This window comes from Acomys minous (assembly GCF_964271855.1).
Source record: "Acomys minous genome assembly, chromosome: 19".
NCBI lineage: Eukaryota > Metazoa > Chordata > Mammalia > Rodentia > Muridae > Acomys > Acomys minous.
This window is the reverse complement of record NC_140499.1, coordinates 28,246,202-28,263,264: the sequence shown is the minus strand read 5'-3', so window position 1 is coordinate 28,263,264 and position 17,063 is coordinate 28,246,202. Positions and strand designations below refer to the sequence as shown.

Below are 17,063 nucleotides of genomic sequence, written 5' to 3'. Positions count from 1 at the left end.
CCTTAGTGGCAGAGACTAAGGACCCAAGTGGTTAGGCCTGAAAGTGCAAGCCTCTACTCACACGTGACTGTTCATAAGACATTTGATAGCAAAGCATAGAAGAAATGTAATAGCCACAGAAGAGCAATTGAGTTAGGAAAAGCTTCCTGGTAAAATCACCCGTCTCTTCATGCACCCACCCATATAAGTACTTTGCTCACGTAAAACCTCGTGAAGTCCACCGAGGTCCTGAAGTGTTGTGACATTATCCTTGCCCAGAGGTTGTCCAGTCACAGGAGACTTTATAGAAATGGAAGTCACTCTGGAGGCTAGCTTAGAAACAAGTGCTCCTGACTGACTGCTGTTGGCTGTTGTATTACCTCCAGTTTAATGATGGCACACCAGAATAAATAATGGACCTACAAGGTGGTTGTTCTTCACCCAGTCTCTCTCCCTGCTCCCCAACACCTCTGGATGATTTCCTCAGTTAATTTTAATCTAAAATGGATACAAGTTTCACATTTCAAGGTTCTTTCTTTGTTTTCTTTTGGTTAAGATCACAGAACTTCTCACTCCTTTCTAATCAGCTTCCTGATTAGAAATAGGGTCTGTAACAGCCCGGCGAAGTCTTAAACTCCATTCCCTGCCTTAACTTTCCAATTACTGAGAATAAGCACGTGGCTTATAACTGGCTCATTGGTTGCTTTTAAAATCAATATTCACTTCACAGAATGTAGACAGTAGCTTTATTATTATTTATTACTCTCTAAAGTAGTTAATGAATACTCCATGGCGTCTATAGAGTTGTTCAGTCATAGATTTTAAGTTGCTAATGTTCTCCTTTTAACTAAGAACTTGCCCCTTTTCACAGTGGAAGCATCAGTCCACGGCAGTAGTGCACACTGCACAGATAAGACGATTGAAGCTGCTGAAGCCTTGCTTCATATGGAGTCTCCTACCTGCTTGAGGGACTCACGAAGTCCTGGTATGTGAGCTGCCCGTTTGCCTTAGTGCCACATGTTCCTGTTAGAGTGAAGACGTTAATGCAAAGGAGTTACTGCTGCAGTTCTAATACCAGTAACTGACACGGACGGTTCCAAAATCTTAAATGCTGTACTTAGTAAATAATGCAGAAATTGCCCACAAATTTTTCTTGAACAGTTGTTTATGTTATCGTGTTTCTTTTTTATGTTTATTTTCTTGTCTCCGTAAATTGTAGGGCAGGCTGGGCCCCTTGCTTCCTATTACCTTTCAGTCCTTTACTCACTAAAACCGGGGGTGGGGGTGGGGGAGTGCCAGGTGTGGCGGCGCACGCCTTTAATGCACTCAGGAGGGAGAGGCAAACGAGGGCTAAAGAAACCCCATCTTAAAAAGAAAGTAAAAGTAGACAGCTGTGGTATCATATACCTTTAATCCCAGAACTTGGGAGGCAGAGGCTGGAGGATCTCTGTGAGTTCCAGGCCAACCAGGTCTACAAAGAGAGTCTAGCACAGCCAGGGCTTCTCAGAGAAACCCTGTCTTGAAAAATGACAATAATAACAAAGTACCTAAAAGGCATAAGAGGTTGGCTTTATAACTCCCACAGTGTTTGTCCCTATACGTACTTACTTGTGTATTTTGGATATTCAGTAACTTGATTTCTTCAGGTACAAGTTTTTATCTTGATTTGAATAATTCTTTTGTAAACCTTGTTTCTTCTAAATATTGAGCTATCCACATAGGAAACTTAATAGGGGTGGGAAATTTTAATTTTTCAACTTTGATTTATAGTGGAAGTGTTTGTTCCTCCTTGTATGTCAACTCCAGAGTTTATCCATGCTGCGATGAGGCCAGATGTCATTACAGAGACTGTGGTGGAGGTGTCGACTGAGGAGTCTGAACCCATGGATGCCTCGCCTACTCCTACTTCCCCAGATAGCCATGAACCAATGAAGAAGAAGAAAGGTTGAGTATATTTATCAATTGTGAGAAATTTTGGGTTTGTTGGTTTGTTTATTTGGTTGGTTGGTTGGCGGTTTTTAAGACAGTTTCTCTGTGTAGCCCTAGCTTTCCTGAACTCACTCAGTAGACCAGGGTGACCTCCAACTCAGAGATCCACCTGTACCTGGTGTTTGCTTATTTGCTTGTTTCTTTATTTTTCTTTTTTTCAAAAATTATTTTTTGGGATAAGGGCTTATTTATATATAGCTCAACCAGTCCTTGAATGTGTCATTTTTCTGTCTCAGCCTCCCCAGTAGTATTGAGATGATTATAAACATGAGCCACTGTAGACAGCCTACACACACACACACACACACACACACACACACACACACACACACACACACACCTACCAAGTAACGTTCATGGTCTTATGTTTTCTTCCTTTAGTGGGTAGTGTTTTAAAAAACTAAAACAGACGTGGAGTGGACAATTTTTTTTAACCTAAAATTTTTTGGTTTTGTTTGTTTTTTTCTGAGACAGGATTTCTCTGTGTAGCCTTGGCTGTCCTGTAACTCACTCTGTAAACTAGGCTGCCCTTGAACTCACAAAGATCCACCTGCCTCTGCCTCCTGAGTGCTGGGCTAAAAAATTAAGAAAAAAGTATTTATTATGTATGTATAGAATGTTCTGCCTGCATGTACACCTGCGGGCCAGAAGAGGGCGTTAGATCACATTACAGATGGTTGTGAGCCACCATGTGGTAGCTGGGCATTGAACTCAGGACCTCTGGAAGAGCAGCCAGTGCTCTTAACCACTGAGCCATCTCTCTGGCCCCCAATTTTTTTTTTTAATACAACATATTTTGCTTTTCTTCCCCCTTCCCTAACTCCTTCCAGATTCTTCCTCTTCATTCTCTTTTCAAAAACAAACAAAAAAACCAAACAAAAACTGACAAAACAAAAATATAGATAGATAGATAGATAGATAGATAGATAGATAGCAAAAAGCTCACAAGAAAACTATGGAGTATGTTTTGTGTTGGCCAACTACTCCTGGGCCTACCTTGGACTGTGGTTGATAGAAGGTGGGTAGCTTGTTGAAAAAGGTACACTTGGAGGTTCATAAAGACTACAAATCTTTTTTCCCCCAAGCTAAGTGCTTTCTTCCTTTTATTTTCTCGTTCTCCTTACCCTGGACCTCAGGCCCGCCCTTCCTCCCCTCCCCTCTCCCTCCTTCCCCTTGTGCTACCCCCTTTCCTTATACTGCTTTCTTCTCTCCTTGCCTCTCCCTCCCCCTTTCCCTTTCCCTTCCCCTCATCTCCTGTAGAGATCCACCTGCCTCTGCCTCCCAAGTACTGAGATTAAAGGTCTGACTTTTTCCCTTATAAGGAAAAGGGGGTGGAAACTGCGTGGATGGCCCAGAAGTAAGAACACTGGTTAGCTTTCCAGATTCTATTCCCAGAACCCGCATGACAGTTCGTTCACAGCTGTGTGTAAATATAGTCCTGGGATCTGAAGCACAACTGCCTTTAACTTCAGTTTCATGAGGTTTGATGCCCTCTTCAAGCAAAACACCTGTACGTGTAAAACAAACGAAACCATCTATGCTCCAGGACCTCAGTCTCTTCCACAGACTCATAGTGGCTGTCATGTAGAGAACTGAGTAGGCATGGCACCCATGCCTGTGATCCTAGCATAGAGGAGGCCGAGACGGATTGTTGAAAGCTGGGTTGCCAGGCCAGCTGAGATGCAGTATAAGACCCTATTTTTAAAAAATCAAAACCAAGCTGAGCAGTGGTGGCACACATCTTTAATTTCAGCACTCAGGAGGCAGAGGCTCTAGGTTTGTGGCCAGCCTGGTCCACATAGGGCATTTCAGGACAGCCAGGGCTACACAGAGAAACCCTGTCTTAAAAAACTGAGAAGAGAGTTTAAAAACAAACAAACAAAACCTAAGCTGATGAGATGGCTAAGCCAACTTGCCAACAGGTCCCACAGCCTGAGTTCAGTCCCTGGAGCCCATGCGGTAGAGTTAAAGAACTGACTGCTGCACACTGTTCTCTGATGTCCACTTGTGTGCACTGGCTGGGAGACAAGGCCAGAATGCCATTGGCTGTGTGTTTTGTGAAACATGCAATCCTTAATTCTTCAGTCAGTTTTGATTGTGTGTGATGTGTGCGTGCTGTGGTGCACACGTGGAGGTCAGAGGGAAACCAATGGTGGAGTTGGTTTCCTTTCCACCTCTATGTGAATTCTGGGGATTGGGCTCAGGGTGTTGCACTGGGCAGCACCCTAACCTGCTTTGTAGTGAGGAACATTTCACACAGGCCCTTGCTAGTCTGTCTGCCTCATGGCTGAGATAACAGACAGATGAGAATGGCACAGGCATTTATTAGACATAATCACTGGAAATGTGTTGTTTTGTTTTATCAAATTTACAGTTTATCTGCAAGCTGACAAGGGGAAATTTAAACACTTTTGCTTAGAATTCCAGTGAACTGTCTGGCGCACAGTGTAAATAAGTGTTTAGTTTGTTCATTTGAGCTCAGTGGGCTTCAGAGAATCAGACCGTCTGCAGTCTGTAGGTGAAATTGCTTCTCACTGGGGGAAAAGAAGGAGTATGATCAGAGTGCTCTCTATGCATGTAAGGTGTTCCTCAATAATTAATAAAAGTACTGAATTAAAATCTAAGCTGAGTTGGGCGTGGTGACGCACGCCTTTAATCCCAGCACTCAGGAGGCAGAGGCAGGTAGATCTGTGAGTTTGAGGCCATCTTGGTCTACAAAGTGAGTCCAGGACAACCAGGGCTACACAGAGAAACCCTGTGTCAAAACCAGAAACAAACAAATCCAAACTTTTTTAACAGTCAGGTATGGTGTTGTATACCTTTATCCCCAGCACTTGGGAGGCAGAGGCAGGAGGATCTCTGTGAGCACAAGGCCAGCTCGGTTTCAGGGCATCAGTACCAAAGTATAGCAGATTGAGGCTGTCCCTGACCATATAATAAAAGTTATAGAAGTTCCTGACTTGGTACAGTCAACTTTCTACCAACTGTTTTTTTTTTTTTTTAATTTCAGAAGTGTAACACTCCTTTTACAAGCACCTTTGATAACACTCTGAGTCTCGCTGGGTGAGGGAAGTGTGCGTCATGCATGCCAGGCAATGGCTGCCACTGGGCTTAGCCTCCAGAAGCACTGAGGAGGGCGGCCTTTGAGCTCACTCTGTGGCCCATAGTGACTTCAGTCTTCCTAGGTTTTCATAGGTGTGTGCCTCCACACCTCCTTGACACTCAGTATTTTAATCTGTACATTAGTGTGTAGATAGTGAAGAGTGTATTTTTAGAGTCTGATTATTTGTTTTCAGTTTATGATTTCTTTATCTTATTTTTTCAGTTGGCCGCAAACCAAAGACCCAGCAGTCACCAGTTTCCAATGGGTCTCCTGAGTTAGGAATCAAGAAGAAAGCCAGAGAAGGAAAAGGTAATTTGTGGAGGGTCATTTTGGAAATAAGATCCTCCTCTTTTTTTTTTTTGCGACATTTTTGCAGTTGTAAGAAGGATTATTTCTAGTAGAGGTGCATATGAGAGTACTATCTCTCAGTATGTCTTAATCAGATGGACCAGCATTATGGAGAACTTTTATTAAAATAGCTATGCCTCAGAGATAGCATAGTCATTATATTCGGTAATATCCACAGGGCAGTGCAGACCACATTGTTTTCAGGACCATTGTTTTAGAGGACATTTGTATATAGCACTTATCCTCACATGTAGCCGCATTAATAGAAGAGGCTGTACTCACTCATTTCTTTGTGTGGCTCTGAAAGTCAGCTGATAATCTGAGAGTCAGCAGCTCTGTACTGTTGAGCCCTAGGGATTGAGCTTAAGGTCGTTAGTATTGGCAACAGGGTCTATTATTTAAACTACCTCTGGCTAATATGGCTTATGTACTTCTGGTACATACTCCTTTTCTGTTTTTCAAGACAGGGTTTTTCTGTTGTAGCCTTGGCTGTCTTGGAACTCAGAGGTGCCTGTTCCTCTGCCTTCTCAGTGCTGGGATTAAAGGTGTGGACCACCACTTTTTTTTTCCTTTGTTTTTTTGAGACAGGATTTCTCTTTGTAGCCCTGGCTGTCCTGTAACTCACTCTGTAGACCAGGCTGGCCTTGAGCTCAGAGATCTACCTGCCTCTGCCTCCTGAGAGCTGGAATCAAAGGCATGTGCCACCCCACCATGCTTGGTTGATTTTTTTGGTGGTGATGGTGGGGTTGGTTTGTTTTCTAAAACATCTCCTGGAGCCAGGCGTGGCAGCGCACGCCGTTAATCCCAGCCCTTGGGAGGCAGAGGGAGGCGGATCGCTGTGAGTTCGAGGCCAGCCTGGTCTGCACAAACAGGTCCAGGACAGCCAAGGCTAAACAGAGAAACCCTGTCTCGAACAACAACAACAAGAAGAACAACCATTTCCTAGAATTGGCTTTACAAGCAGTAATGAGAGTTGGGAACTGAACCTCTGCAAAAGCAGTCAGTGTTCTTTCTTTTCCTTTTTCTAAAATTAATTTTTTTTGTTTTTCAAAACAGGGTTTCTCCATGTAGCCTTGGCTATACTGGACTCACTAGACCAGGCTGGCCTTGAACTCAACAGTGATCCACTTGCCTCTGCCTCCCAAGTGCTGAGATTAAAGGCGTGCGTCACCATGCCTGGCTTGTATCGACGTTCTTAACCACTCAGCCATCTCTCCAGTCTCTCTTTCTTAATGTTTTGGGTTTGATGATCTGGGGTTTGATTAGTCATGTGTGTCTGATGATTTTGTAAACAAGTTATCACTGGTCATAAGTAAATGTTTTCAGATAGATAATCTTAAATATGTTTAAATTTGTCATATATTTAATAGGTCTGTTTTGTAAGTCTAGAGAAAACTGTCTGATAAGTCCATAAGAAAGTTTAGTATTAGTTATATTTAAAAGGAAGAAAAAACTCCAATCTCATTGATCTTTTCTTAGTAATTTAGGACACATTAGACTCAGTTTTGGAATGTTTTCAGACTTTGATTTCCTTGTCTGCCCTTGGTCACTTTACATTTCTACTGTGTTAGGTTTTGTTTTTTAGTGCAGATTGAGAAACTAAGGGATGTATCACAGCCAATAGGAATACCTGTGTGGTAGACACGTAGTGTACACATTATCCAGTGGTGAGTAGAGGCAGGAATAGTAGTGTCTGCCTATAATCCCAACAAGAGGATCAGAACCAGGGTCATCCTCGACTCCCTAGAGAGTTTCAGATCCACTTGACCTACCATGAGACCTTCTCCTGCCACAAATTACATTGCACACTTTAAAGTTACATTATAATAGTAAATACTAGATAGCCAAACTGTAAATACACACTTATTTCTGGTTTTGTTTGCTTTGTGCTGCTGCTAGGAATGGAATTGAAGGCCTGGGGCATACTAAACAAGCACTCTGTTCTGAGCCACATCCTCAGCTTCCAAATCACTTTCACTTAAAGTTTAGTCTAAGCTTGAAGCAGATGCTGTAGATATGTGGGGAATGCGAACTTAGAGTAAGGACAGCCCTGCTGGTGAGTTGAAGTCAGCAAGCAGAGTAATATAATTTTGTTTGTTTGGTTTTTTTGTTTGTTTGTTTTGAGACCAGGTTTCTCTATATAGCCGTGGTTGGTCTGGACTGTCTTTGTAGACCAGGCTAGCCTCGAAATAATTTAAATTCTTGATGTGTATATAAACTTTCAAGAATAAAGTCTTATGTGGTACCTGAAGGTAGAGACAAGCAGATCTCTGTGAGCTTAAGACTAGCCTGGTCTATATAGCAAGTTCCAGGAGAACCAGGACTACGTTGAGAGACCCTTTGCGGATAGATAGATAGATAGATAGATAGATAGATGATAGATAGATAAATAGATAGATAGATGATAGATAGATAGATGATAGATAGATAGATAGTCCTTCAAGGGTTGGGGCAGCATGCAGACAAGTACTCCACAGTTGAGGCCTACTGGTTAATCAAAGAAAAGTATTTCTTACAAAAAGATCCTGAGTGATGTGCCAGTCATTATGGCACAGACCTGCTATGCCAGCATTCGGTGGGTGAAGGCTGGAAGACTGGTAGTCCAAGGCTGTGAGACTCTGCCTCACCATTAACGACAACACAGCTTAGTGAATTTTAAGGGACTTGGGATAGGAGTGAAAAACATGTACCTGTTGAAGGGGGGATTGTCCTTCTGTCCCCAAGCTCCCAGAATAATGACTCATGAGACTTAAAATATTTTACACATACCTAGGCCATATAGCTCTGTTCTGACTAGCTCGTAACTTAACCCATTTTACTAATTACATTTTGCCACTTGGCTGGTTACCAGTGCTCAGGTACCAGCTGTCTATCCTCCTCACATCTTGCTGGCTTTATCCCAGAATCCTTTATGCCTGCTGGATGTCCCATCTCCTAATTCCTGCATAAGCTATAGGCTATCAGATTTATTATTGACAGGTGAAGTTTTTATACAGACACAAGATATTCTCTCAACATGTACCAGTTACTTTAATCAGAGTTCAAAGAAATTTGATTCTGTTTAATTCAGGCAAGCTTTGTATTCTACTGAGATTTGTGCCATTGCACGTACTGACCCAGAAGCCTTGGATGTAAGGCACATGACAGTATAGAATCTTGGGCCTCTACTAGCTTCCTTGTGGAAAAGCATACATCTTAAGAGCAGACTAGCATACATCTTAGTCTGGACATGGTGCACACCTTTAATCCCAGCTCTTGGGAGGCAGAGGCAGGGCTTGAATTTGAGGCCAGCCTGTTCTACATAGGAAGTTTCAGGTCTGGCAAGGCTGCATAGTGAGACCTGGTCTCAGGATGAAGTCGCAAATAAGTATATTGGGCATTTTTGTTGTAAATAAGGATATTTTATTTGAAATTAATCATCTTAATAAATTTTAATCATGTTAATGAATTTCAAATTAATGACTGTCATTGTTTTTGCTTTGTTTTTAAAGGAAACACAACCTATCTGTGGGAGTTTCTTTTAGATTTGCTTCAAGATAAAAATACTTGTCCCAGGTATATTAAATGGACTCAGAGAGAAAAGGGCATATTCAAACTTGTGGACTCAAAGGCTGTCTCGAAGCTTTGGGGAAAGCATAAGAACAAACCGGACATGAACTATGAAACTATGGGGCGAGCTTTGAGGTAAGAATGAACATGGGCATTAAACACATGGGTTTTAAGTAGAACTTGCATGTCTCTAGATTGTCTGTTAGTTGTCCAAAGTGGGGGAAAAAAATCCCTTGCTGGGTGTGGTGGCACATGCTTTTAATCCTAGCAGTCAGGAGGCAGAGGCAGGGGGGTGTATCTGAGTTCGAGGCTAGCCTGGTCTACAAAGTGAGCCCAGGACAGCCAGGTCTGTTAACACAGAGAAACCATGTTTCAACAAACAAACAAAACAAAACAAAGCCCTTGATGTAACTTCTAACTTTGGAGAAGAGTCTAGAAGAATTTCTTAAGTATGGAAATAGGTAAAGAAAAGTTTGGTCTACATGCTTAAAATGCACAAAGTGAGTCCAGGACAGTCAAGGCTACACAGAGAAACCCTGTCTCGAAAAACAAAAAACAAAAAACCAAAAAACAAACCAAAAAAAAAAAAGTTAAACTCAGAGCCAGGAGGAAGTGGTGCACCCCTTTAATCCCAGCACTTGGGAGGCAGAGGCAGGTGGATCTCCATGAGTTCGAGGCCAGCCTGGACTACAGAGCAAGTTCCAGGACAGCCAGAGCTGCTGTTACACAGAGAAACCCTATTTTGAAAAACCAAAAAGAAAAAAAAAGATTAAGCTCAGACTTGCGTATAGTGGCACATGTCTTGCAATCACTCGTACTATTTGGGAATTGAAGATAGGAGGAAAGGAGTTCAGAGTCATCCTCCTTTATATAGTAAGTTTGACCCCAGCCTGGGCCTCAGTGTGATCCTTTAAGAACCCAAATGTAATACATTTTCCAAAGTTAATTTTCTTTTAGATCCTGCAAATGTTGTAAATGACTTTATCTTGATAATGAAAACTTTTTGTTGGGTTTGGTGAGTGTGAGAAATGCGTTAAATCCCAGTGTATATGCTACAGTATTTATTTATTTGAGACAGGTCTTACTGTGTAGCCCAGACTGGTCTGGAGCTTATTATATAAACAAATTGGCTTTAAACTTGCATCAATTTGCCTATTTCAGCTTCCCAATGCTGGGATTTCAGGCATGAGCCACTACTACATGGTGTTTCATATGACAGTGTTCACATATTCCACAGATTGCATCTCTACTACACATGGCTGAGGTGATTATTCCATAAAGACAGATTGTTTTTATAACAAATTAGAGTTCTGTGTATTATCGATATTCTGTGTTTAGGTTAAGCTTTTCATAAGAGAAAGAGCAAGGTGTATATGGTGGCATAAACTGTGATCTCATCACTTGGGAGGAAGGAGGGTCAATCTAGACTTGGAAGCTAGCCAGGTCTATATAGAAACAGGCAGTGGGTGCTGGAGATAGAGCTGGGTGGCAGCAGAGCACTTTCCTCTCGATAAGGAGTCTCTAGGTTCAGTCCTCAGTGCTACAATGTTTTATACACGTCAAGGTGCAGAGCTGTAGCTACTCCTCACTGATGTGACAGGCCATTGAAGGAAGCGTGGAGAAGGCATAGTGTAAGACTCGCGTCACAGCCCAGCCAGACAACAGAGATGAATGCTGCTGCTTAGCTTGCTTTTTCCTTTTTAATTGGTCTGAGGCTCCTGGTCATAGAAAGGGCTGCCACAGTTAGGTTGGGTCTTGCCATTTTAGTTACCCAAATCTAGACAGACTCTCAGAGTTATCTCCTCAGTGCTTGCAGATCTTGTCAAATTGACAGTATCAACCCCATGGGGCCTGTGGTGTGACATACCAGCGTCATCTCTTCACCAAAACTGTAGTCTTACGAGTAGATGTAGAAGGAGCTCATCTACAGGAAGGGAAAAGTACAAGGGTGTGTCAGGTGTTTGTTGTATGAGGTTTTATTGGGGGAAGGCAATTTGGTTAATGTAGTCATTTTTCTCTTACAGATACTACTATCAAAGGGGAATTCTTGCAAAGGTTGAAGGACAGAGGCTTGTGTATCAGTTCAAGGATATGCCCAAAAACATAGTGGTCATTGATGATGACAAAAGTGAGGCTTGCAGTGAAGACTTGGCAGCAGCTGCTGATGAAAAGTCATTAGAACGTGTGTCCCTGTCTGCAGAAAGTCTCCTCAAAGCGGCAACTTCTGTCCGTGGTGGGAAAACCTCATCTCCTGTGAACTGCTCCAGAGCAGAGAAGGGTATGGCTAGAGTTATGAACATCACTTCCCCTGCTCACGATGCTTCGTCCAGGTCGCCTACCAGCACAGCGTCTGCATCCTCAGCAGCGGCGCCCAGGTGAGGAAGACAGCATAACTGCAGCACGGTGCTCCTTGGAACAAAGGAGCTCTCCTTGTTTAATCTATATTAGCCAACACTGTATGAACACTTAAAAAGTGCTAGCTCTTGTAAAATATACTTTTAGCTATATGTAGTGGAACTCGCCTGTAGTCCTAAGTACTGTGGAGAATCACAAGTTCAAGGCCTGCCTGTGCTAGAGCGAGGTCTAAGCTAGCAGTGAGTTAGCAAGATCTTGCCTCAGAAAGCTGAGGCTCAGTGGTAGAACAGTTGGTTAGCATGCAGGAGCCCTTGGGTCCAATCCCCAGGAGGAGTGAGAGATTTTTACCCCCTAAACTTCCCTGCAACTGTAAAAGTTGGGAGTTTTATGCATTTGGATTTGGATTTACTTTTTAACATGAGATTCATTTTCCAACTTAGTATTAAATATAACCAGCTTGTTTTTAATTCACCAGGACAGTTCGTGTGGCAATGCAAGTTCCTGTGGTAATGACATCACTGGGTCAAAAGATTTCAACTGTGGCAGTTCAGTCAGTCAATGCCGGCTCACCATTAATAACCAGCACCAGTCCAGCTACAGCCAGCTCTCCAAAAGTGGTCATCCAGACGGTCCCGACTGTGATGCCAACCTCTGCTGAAAATGGTGACAGAATCACCATGCAGCCTGCCAAGATTATCACCATCCCTGCTACACAGCTTGCACAGTGTCAGCTGCAGACAAAGTCAAATCTGCCTGGATCAGGAAGCATTAACATTGTTGGAACCCCGCTGGCCGTGAGAGCCCTTACCCCTGTTTCAATAGCCCACGGTACTCCCGTCATGAGACTCTCTGTGCCTGCTCAGCAGGCTTCTGGCCAGACTCCTCCTCGAGTTATCAGTGCGCTCATAAAAGGGCCAGAGGCTAAATCAGAAGCAAAAAAGCAGGAACATGATGTGAAAACTTTGCAGCTGGTAGAAGAAAAGGGGGCAGATGGAAACAAGACAGTAACCCATGTAGTGGTTGTCAGTGCGCCTTCTGCTATTGCCCTTCCTGTGACGATGAAAACTGAAGGGCTAGTGACGTGTGAGAAATAAAGGAGCTCTGCCAGGGACTTCAGACTGTTAAGTGCTGTACTGACAGACATTTGCAAGGGAACTCATCAAGTCAGAGGAGGACTGTGAAACAGCTGTGCATATAAGAAAGCAAGCAGACTTACTGGAAACAAATTACCTATCCCATGTTTCAGTGGGAAGTGACCTACACCTTGAGATGCTGACAGAAAACTGCCTCTTAAAGTAGGAACAACTGAACCCTCAGTAAGAGAAAGACTGAAAGGGACCAAGCAGCTCACTACAATAGCAAGTTACACTAAGAGTTGGAACACTAACACCTGTAAGAGGTTACATAGTTTTCAGTGGGGCGGGTTGGGATGGGTGATCTCATTGTTACATATAGCAATTTTTGATGCATTTTATATGCATACCAGCATATTATTACTGTGTTCGCACAGTATTCACTTAACTGGTGCTATGTGAAGACTCTGCTAATATAGGTATTCTAGAATGTGAACTGAGTGGATCCAAAAGCTTCAGAAAGGATAGCAAAAAGATCTAGTGCGCTTTTTTTTTGTTTGTTATTTTTTGACTTTGAATATATATATATCATATAGCTTCAGCTGTTTTAAAACAAAGGCCTTAGACTAATTTTCAGTTTTCTTTCTTGAAATAAGCTAATGGCTTGTTTGTGTAAAGCTTTTTTTATTAAAAGAAAAATTTAAAAAACCTTGTACCTAGCACAGTATTGTTATAGAATTTACATGTAACATTTTATATGGTAGTTTAAGTCTGTCAGTTTCTTAATTGTGAAGAAATGAGCAGTTGGCTCTGGCCCTTTGCTGTAACAGCCTGCACCGCTCGAGTCAGCCCAGTGGTCTGCAGGACACACGGTATCAGTTCTCCTGTTATTTGACATTCAGGCTCAGCATGAACTGCCAGGTAGCTCTGATACCTGGTGTTTGTTTCCTTTCTCTTTCTTTTCTCCCGATTTTCTCTTTTTCTTTTTTAGTTGATGTTTAAGAGGGAAAGTACCAGTGTTCAGATTTGAACTATAATAGTTTGTATATTCAACATTTGAAGTATATTCTATTTTGTTGTACTCTTGTTTCAAAGTGTATTCAAGTAGGTTTTCTGAAATATAGAAGTGAAATTTACTTTGTGGTTTTGGTCTCTGGTGATATTTTTCATAATGCTCAAAAACCAGTACAGGGTGTTGTTTAGTTAAGCAACAGGAGTCTGGTGCTTTGTTAATTCCTACATGAAGAAATGCTGTTGTGGTTTTGTCCCATTATATAAATCTTTGGCAACCATCTGCACATTTCCACTTATAATTGTACTCACATACCTTTTTAAAATTTTACTTATTATATATATGGCACACTAGAAGAGGGCACCAGATCTCATTGTAGATGGTTATGAGATACCATGTGGTTGCTGGGAACTGAACTCTGGACCTCTGGAAGAGCAGACCTCTTAACCGTGGAGTCATCTCTCCTGCCCATAATCGCATCCTTTAGTTGCCCACACCTAATGGACTTCTGTACGTGAGGCACTTTCAGCACTAGTGCTAGATGGAATGCCCGGCAGAGCTTGTTCTGTCATCTCATATCCTTAGAGTCCTCATTCCAACTGTTGGTTTCTCCATCAGGCCTTTTATAGATAGAAAATATTAGTCTAGCCTTTACAGAAGAAGACTGGGGTACCAGAGAACCACACACAGTTTTTAATGACACATCCTCTACATCTTAGGATTTTTTTCCACAGTGAAAAAGTTGTCTATCTTTTTAGAAATTTAGATGAAGTGTTTAATATTTTTTTGCCTTTGTATATTTAATACAATGCTACTTATAGCAGCAAAGATTTTTTTTTAATGAAAGTTCCCTTTCTAACTCTTTTTTAAAAACTAAATTGATGTAAACATTTTTGTGTATGGCTGTTTTGTCCGCATGTATGGCTTGTGTACACCTGTGCTTGGTGCCCAAGGAAGCCAGAAGACGATGTCAAATCCACTGCACCTGGAGTTACAGATGGTTGCAGGCTGCACTTTGGGCTTTGAGCCTGGTCCTCTGAAGAGCAGCCGGTACTTCAACTGCTAAGCTGTTTCTCCCAGGTCACATCCCTTTTCTAATGGCATTCCACGAATTTATGTAATGGTAACTTTAAGAAAAGGTATAGGGTGATTTGATTTTTACCCCCATTTGAGATTTAACCTCAAAATCTACCTCTTAAAACAGTTCCTGAATATTTCATCTTGCAAAATCAATATTGTGCAGGTACCTTTTGGTCAAAATCTTCCCCTAAAACTCTTTTTTCAAAAGGTTCTGCATGCAGGTGCATGCCTGTAATCCACCTGCCTCTGCCTCCCGGGTGCTGGGTGGGGTTAACAGCATGCACCGCCACACCCAGTGTTAGGTGACAGTCCAGTAGCAGTTCCGGTCTTCTCACCGGACGCCTGTGAACATCTCCAGAGACCCCCTGGCTGGCTGGACCCTGTGCTGCAGAGGCTTTCACTTCAGCAGCCATCCCTGTCTGTCAGAAAGGAGGCGCCTCCTCTTCATAAGCATCTTTCCCTTCACACACTCCTGCTCTAACAGTTAATAGCCGCCGATCATTTAGTGCTGTTTCTCCACCAGACCATTTCAAGTTCACCAGCATCCCAGTTTTGAAATCAAACAATTTATTTGAAAAAAAAAAATTAAACGTTCTTAGTGTGTACATGCAGGAAGGAGGTCAGATGAGGGCAGTGTTCAGAAATCAGGTCTCAAGCCGTGAGGTTTAGTCATAAGCACCTTTACCTATCCAGTCTCTCAACAGCCCCATACAAGTTTTATTATGCACCACGTGCATGAGGGGTCCCTGGAACTGGAATTACAGTTGTGAGCTGCCATGTGGGTGCTGGGAATCAAACCTGGGTTCTCTGAAAGAGTAGAAGTGCTCTTAACCCACTCCCCGCCCCCTTCTCAAAGTCAGTTTGGTTTTCCATGACATGCCTCTGGCTTATTCTCACGTCTGGGGTTTTTTTTTTTTTTTTTTTGGTTTTTCGAGACAGGGTCTCTCTGTGTAGCCTTGGCTGTCCTGGACTCACTTTGTAGACCAGGCTGGCCTCAAACTCACAGTGATCCTCCTGCCTCTGCCTCCCGAGTGCTGGGATTAAAGGCGTGCGCCACCACGCCCAGCTTTTAAAAAAAAAACACTTCCAACAAAGGCTTATCTCTGTAGCTTATCAGCCTTGTAGGGATGAAAGGAGTTAATGTGTACTGCAAACACTACTGTTTATTGACATGATTTTATTGTAAGAGCTGTTCTTTTCCTATCAAATCTCAGTCTGGACTAGATTTTGACTAGGTCTTAGATCACTTTATCTAATTGCCACTTCACAGCTCTTCCTGAGTGCTGGATTAACCTCTGTTCCCTTTGGTGCTAACAGCCCATAACTTCTGCCCGGGATCTCTAGGCTCAGATGCCTTCTGCCACACACCTCTAGCCACTTTCCAAGTCCTATTGACGTGGTTTTTTTTGTACGACAGCCGTCCCTCCAATAAGGTCTAGCTACATAGCCCAGGTTGTCAGAAACTCATCATCTTGCCTCAGCCTCTGGAATGCTGAGGTTTCAGAAAGCTAGAGTTGAGGGTAGCCTGGGTAAGTGTGCCAAAAAGCCAATAAGAAATCAAAGTGGGTTTCATGGCCGGGCATGGTGGTGCATGCCTTTAATGCCAGCACTCAGGAGGCGGAGGCAGAGTCCAGGACAGTCAGGACTACAAGAGAAACCATCTCGAAAAGCAAAAGTGGATTTTCATTGCCCCATTGTGACTACTTTAAATTCAATAGCATCTTGTCCACCTGTCCGTTCGTTTCTTTACTTGTGTCCTCATTTTCAGTCTTCTTGCTGGACTGGCTTAGGAAGCATCAGAAGAAGCTGGGTGTGGTGGTATGTGCCTGTGATCCCAGCACTTGGGAGGCAGAAGCAGGAGGATCTCTCCGAGTTTGAGGCCAGCTTGGTCTACAAAGCGTGTCCAGGACAGCCAGGGCTTGTTAAACAGAGAAAACCTGTCTTGGGGGCAGGGGTGGGGGCGGGAACATCAAAACAAAAATTCCCAAAGTGAGCTTGGAAGCCTTACTCAGGTGGCGAAAGGTCTACTTTGAGGCTGAGGCCTGGAAAGTACAATAGGGCATGTTGGGAACAGGTCTGTTCTTAAAGAGAATCAGGACAGATGAAGTAATTTATGGATGCTGGGCAAAGCTGGGTGTGGAGGCTCACACTGTAATCCCAGCACTGGAACACACTGAGGGAGGAGCTCTGCTGCAAATTTGAGGCCATCTTGGGCTACAAAGCAAGAGTATCACAAATGGTGGAGGTTAGGGAAGGAGGACGTAGCAAATAGGCCAAAGACAATAAGGGCAGGATGCAAGGATTTACTAGTGGCAGAACCTCTGATAATGAAAATCTGTTGAACAGCTTGCTTTCCGCGCCACCCCCCCCCCCACACACACACAGGGTTTCTGAGTAAAAATAGCCCTGGCTGTCCTGGACTCTTTGTAGACCAGGCTGGCCTCAAACTAACATGGATCCGCCTCCCACTGCCTGCCAACAATTTTCTTATATTCTGGGCTAGCCTTGAACTTACTTTGTAGTTGGGAATGACCATGAACTTCTTACCTCCTACCTCCACTTCCCCAGTGAATGA

The 17,063-nt window shown here is 43.0% G+C and overlaps 1 protein-coding gene across 8 annotated transcripts in view; it reads left to right on the top strand.

The window, feature by feature from the left end:
- ELF2 (E74 like ETS transcription factor 2) overlaps window positions 1-13,532 on the top strand; it is an 81,091-nt gene extending 67,559 nt beyond the window's left edge. For 6 of the 8 annotated variants that reach the window (XM_084769018.1, XM_084769016.1, XM_084769017.1 and 3 more), the window contains 6 exons: window positions 851-964; window positions 1,786-1,923; window positions 5,294-5,380; window positions 8,911-9,103; window positions 10,993-11,343; window positions 11,799-13,532. In XM_084769018.1, the coding sequence (XP_084625144.1) occupies window positions 851-964; window positions 1,786-1,923; window positions 5,294-5,380; window positions 8,911-9,103; window positions 10,993-11,343; window positions 11,799-12,417 (1,502 nt within the window). In that variant the 3' untranslated portion in view covers window positions 12,418-13,532. The remainder of the gene's footprint in view (window positions 1-850; window positions 965-1,785; window positions 1,924-5,293; window positions 5,381-8,910; window positions 9,104-10,992; window positions 11,344-11,798) is intronic. The other 2 variants (XM_084769019.1, XM_084769021.1) reach the window with 1 other exon arrangement.
- The last annotated feature ends 3,531 nt before the right edge of the window (window positions 13,533-17,063 follow it).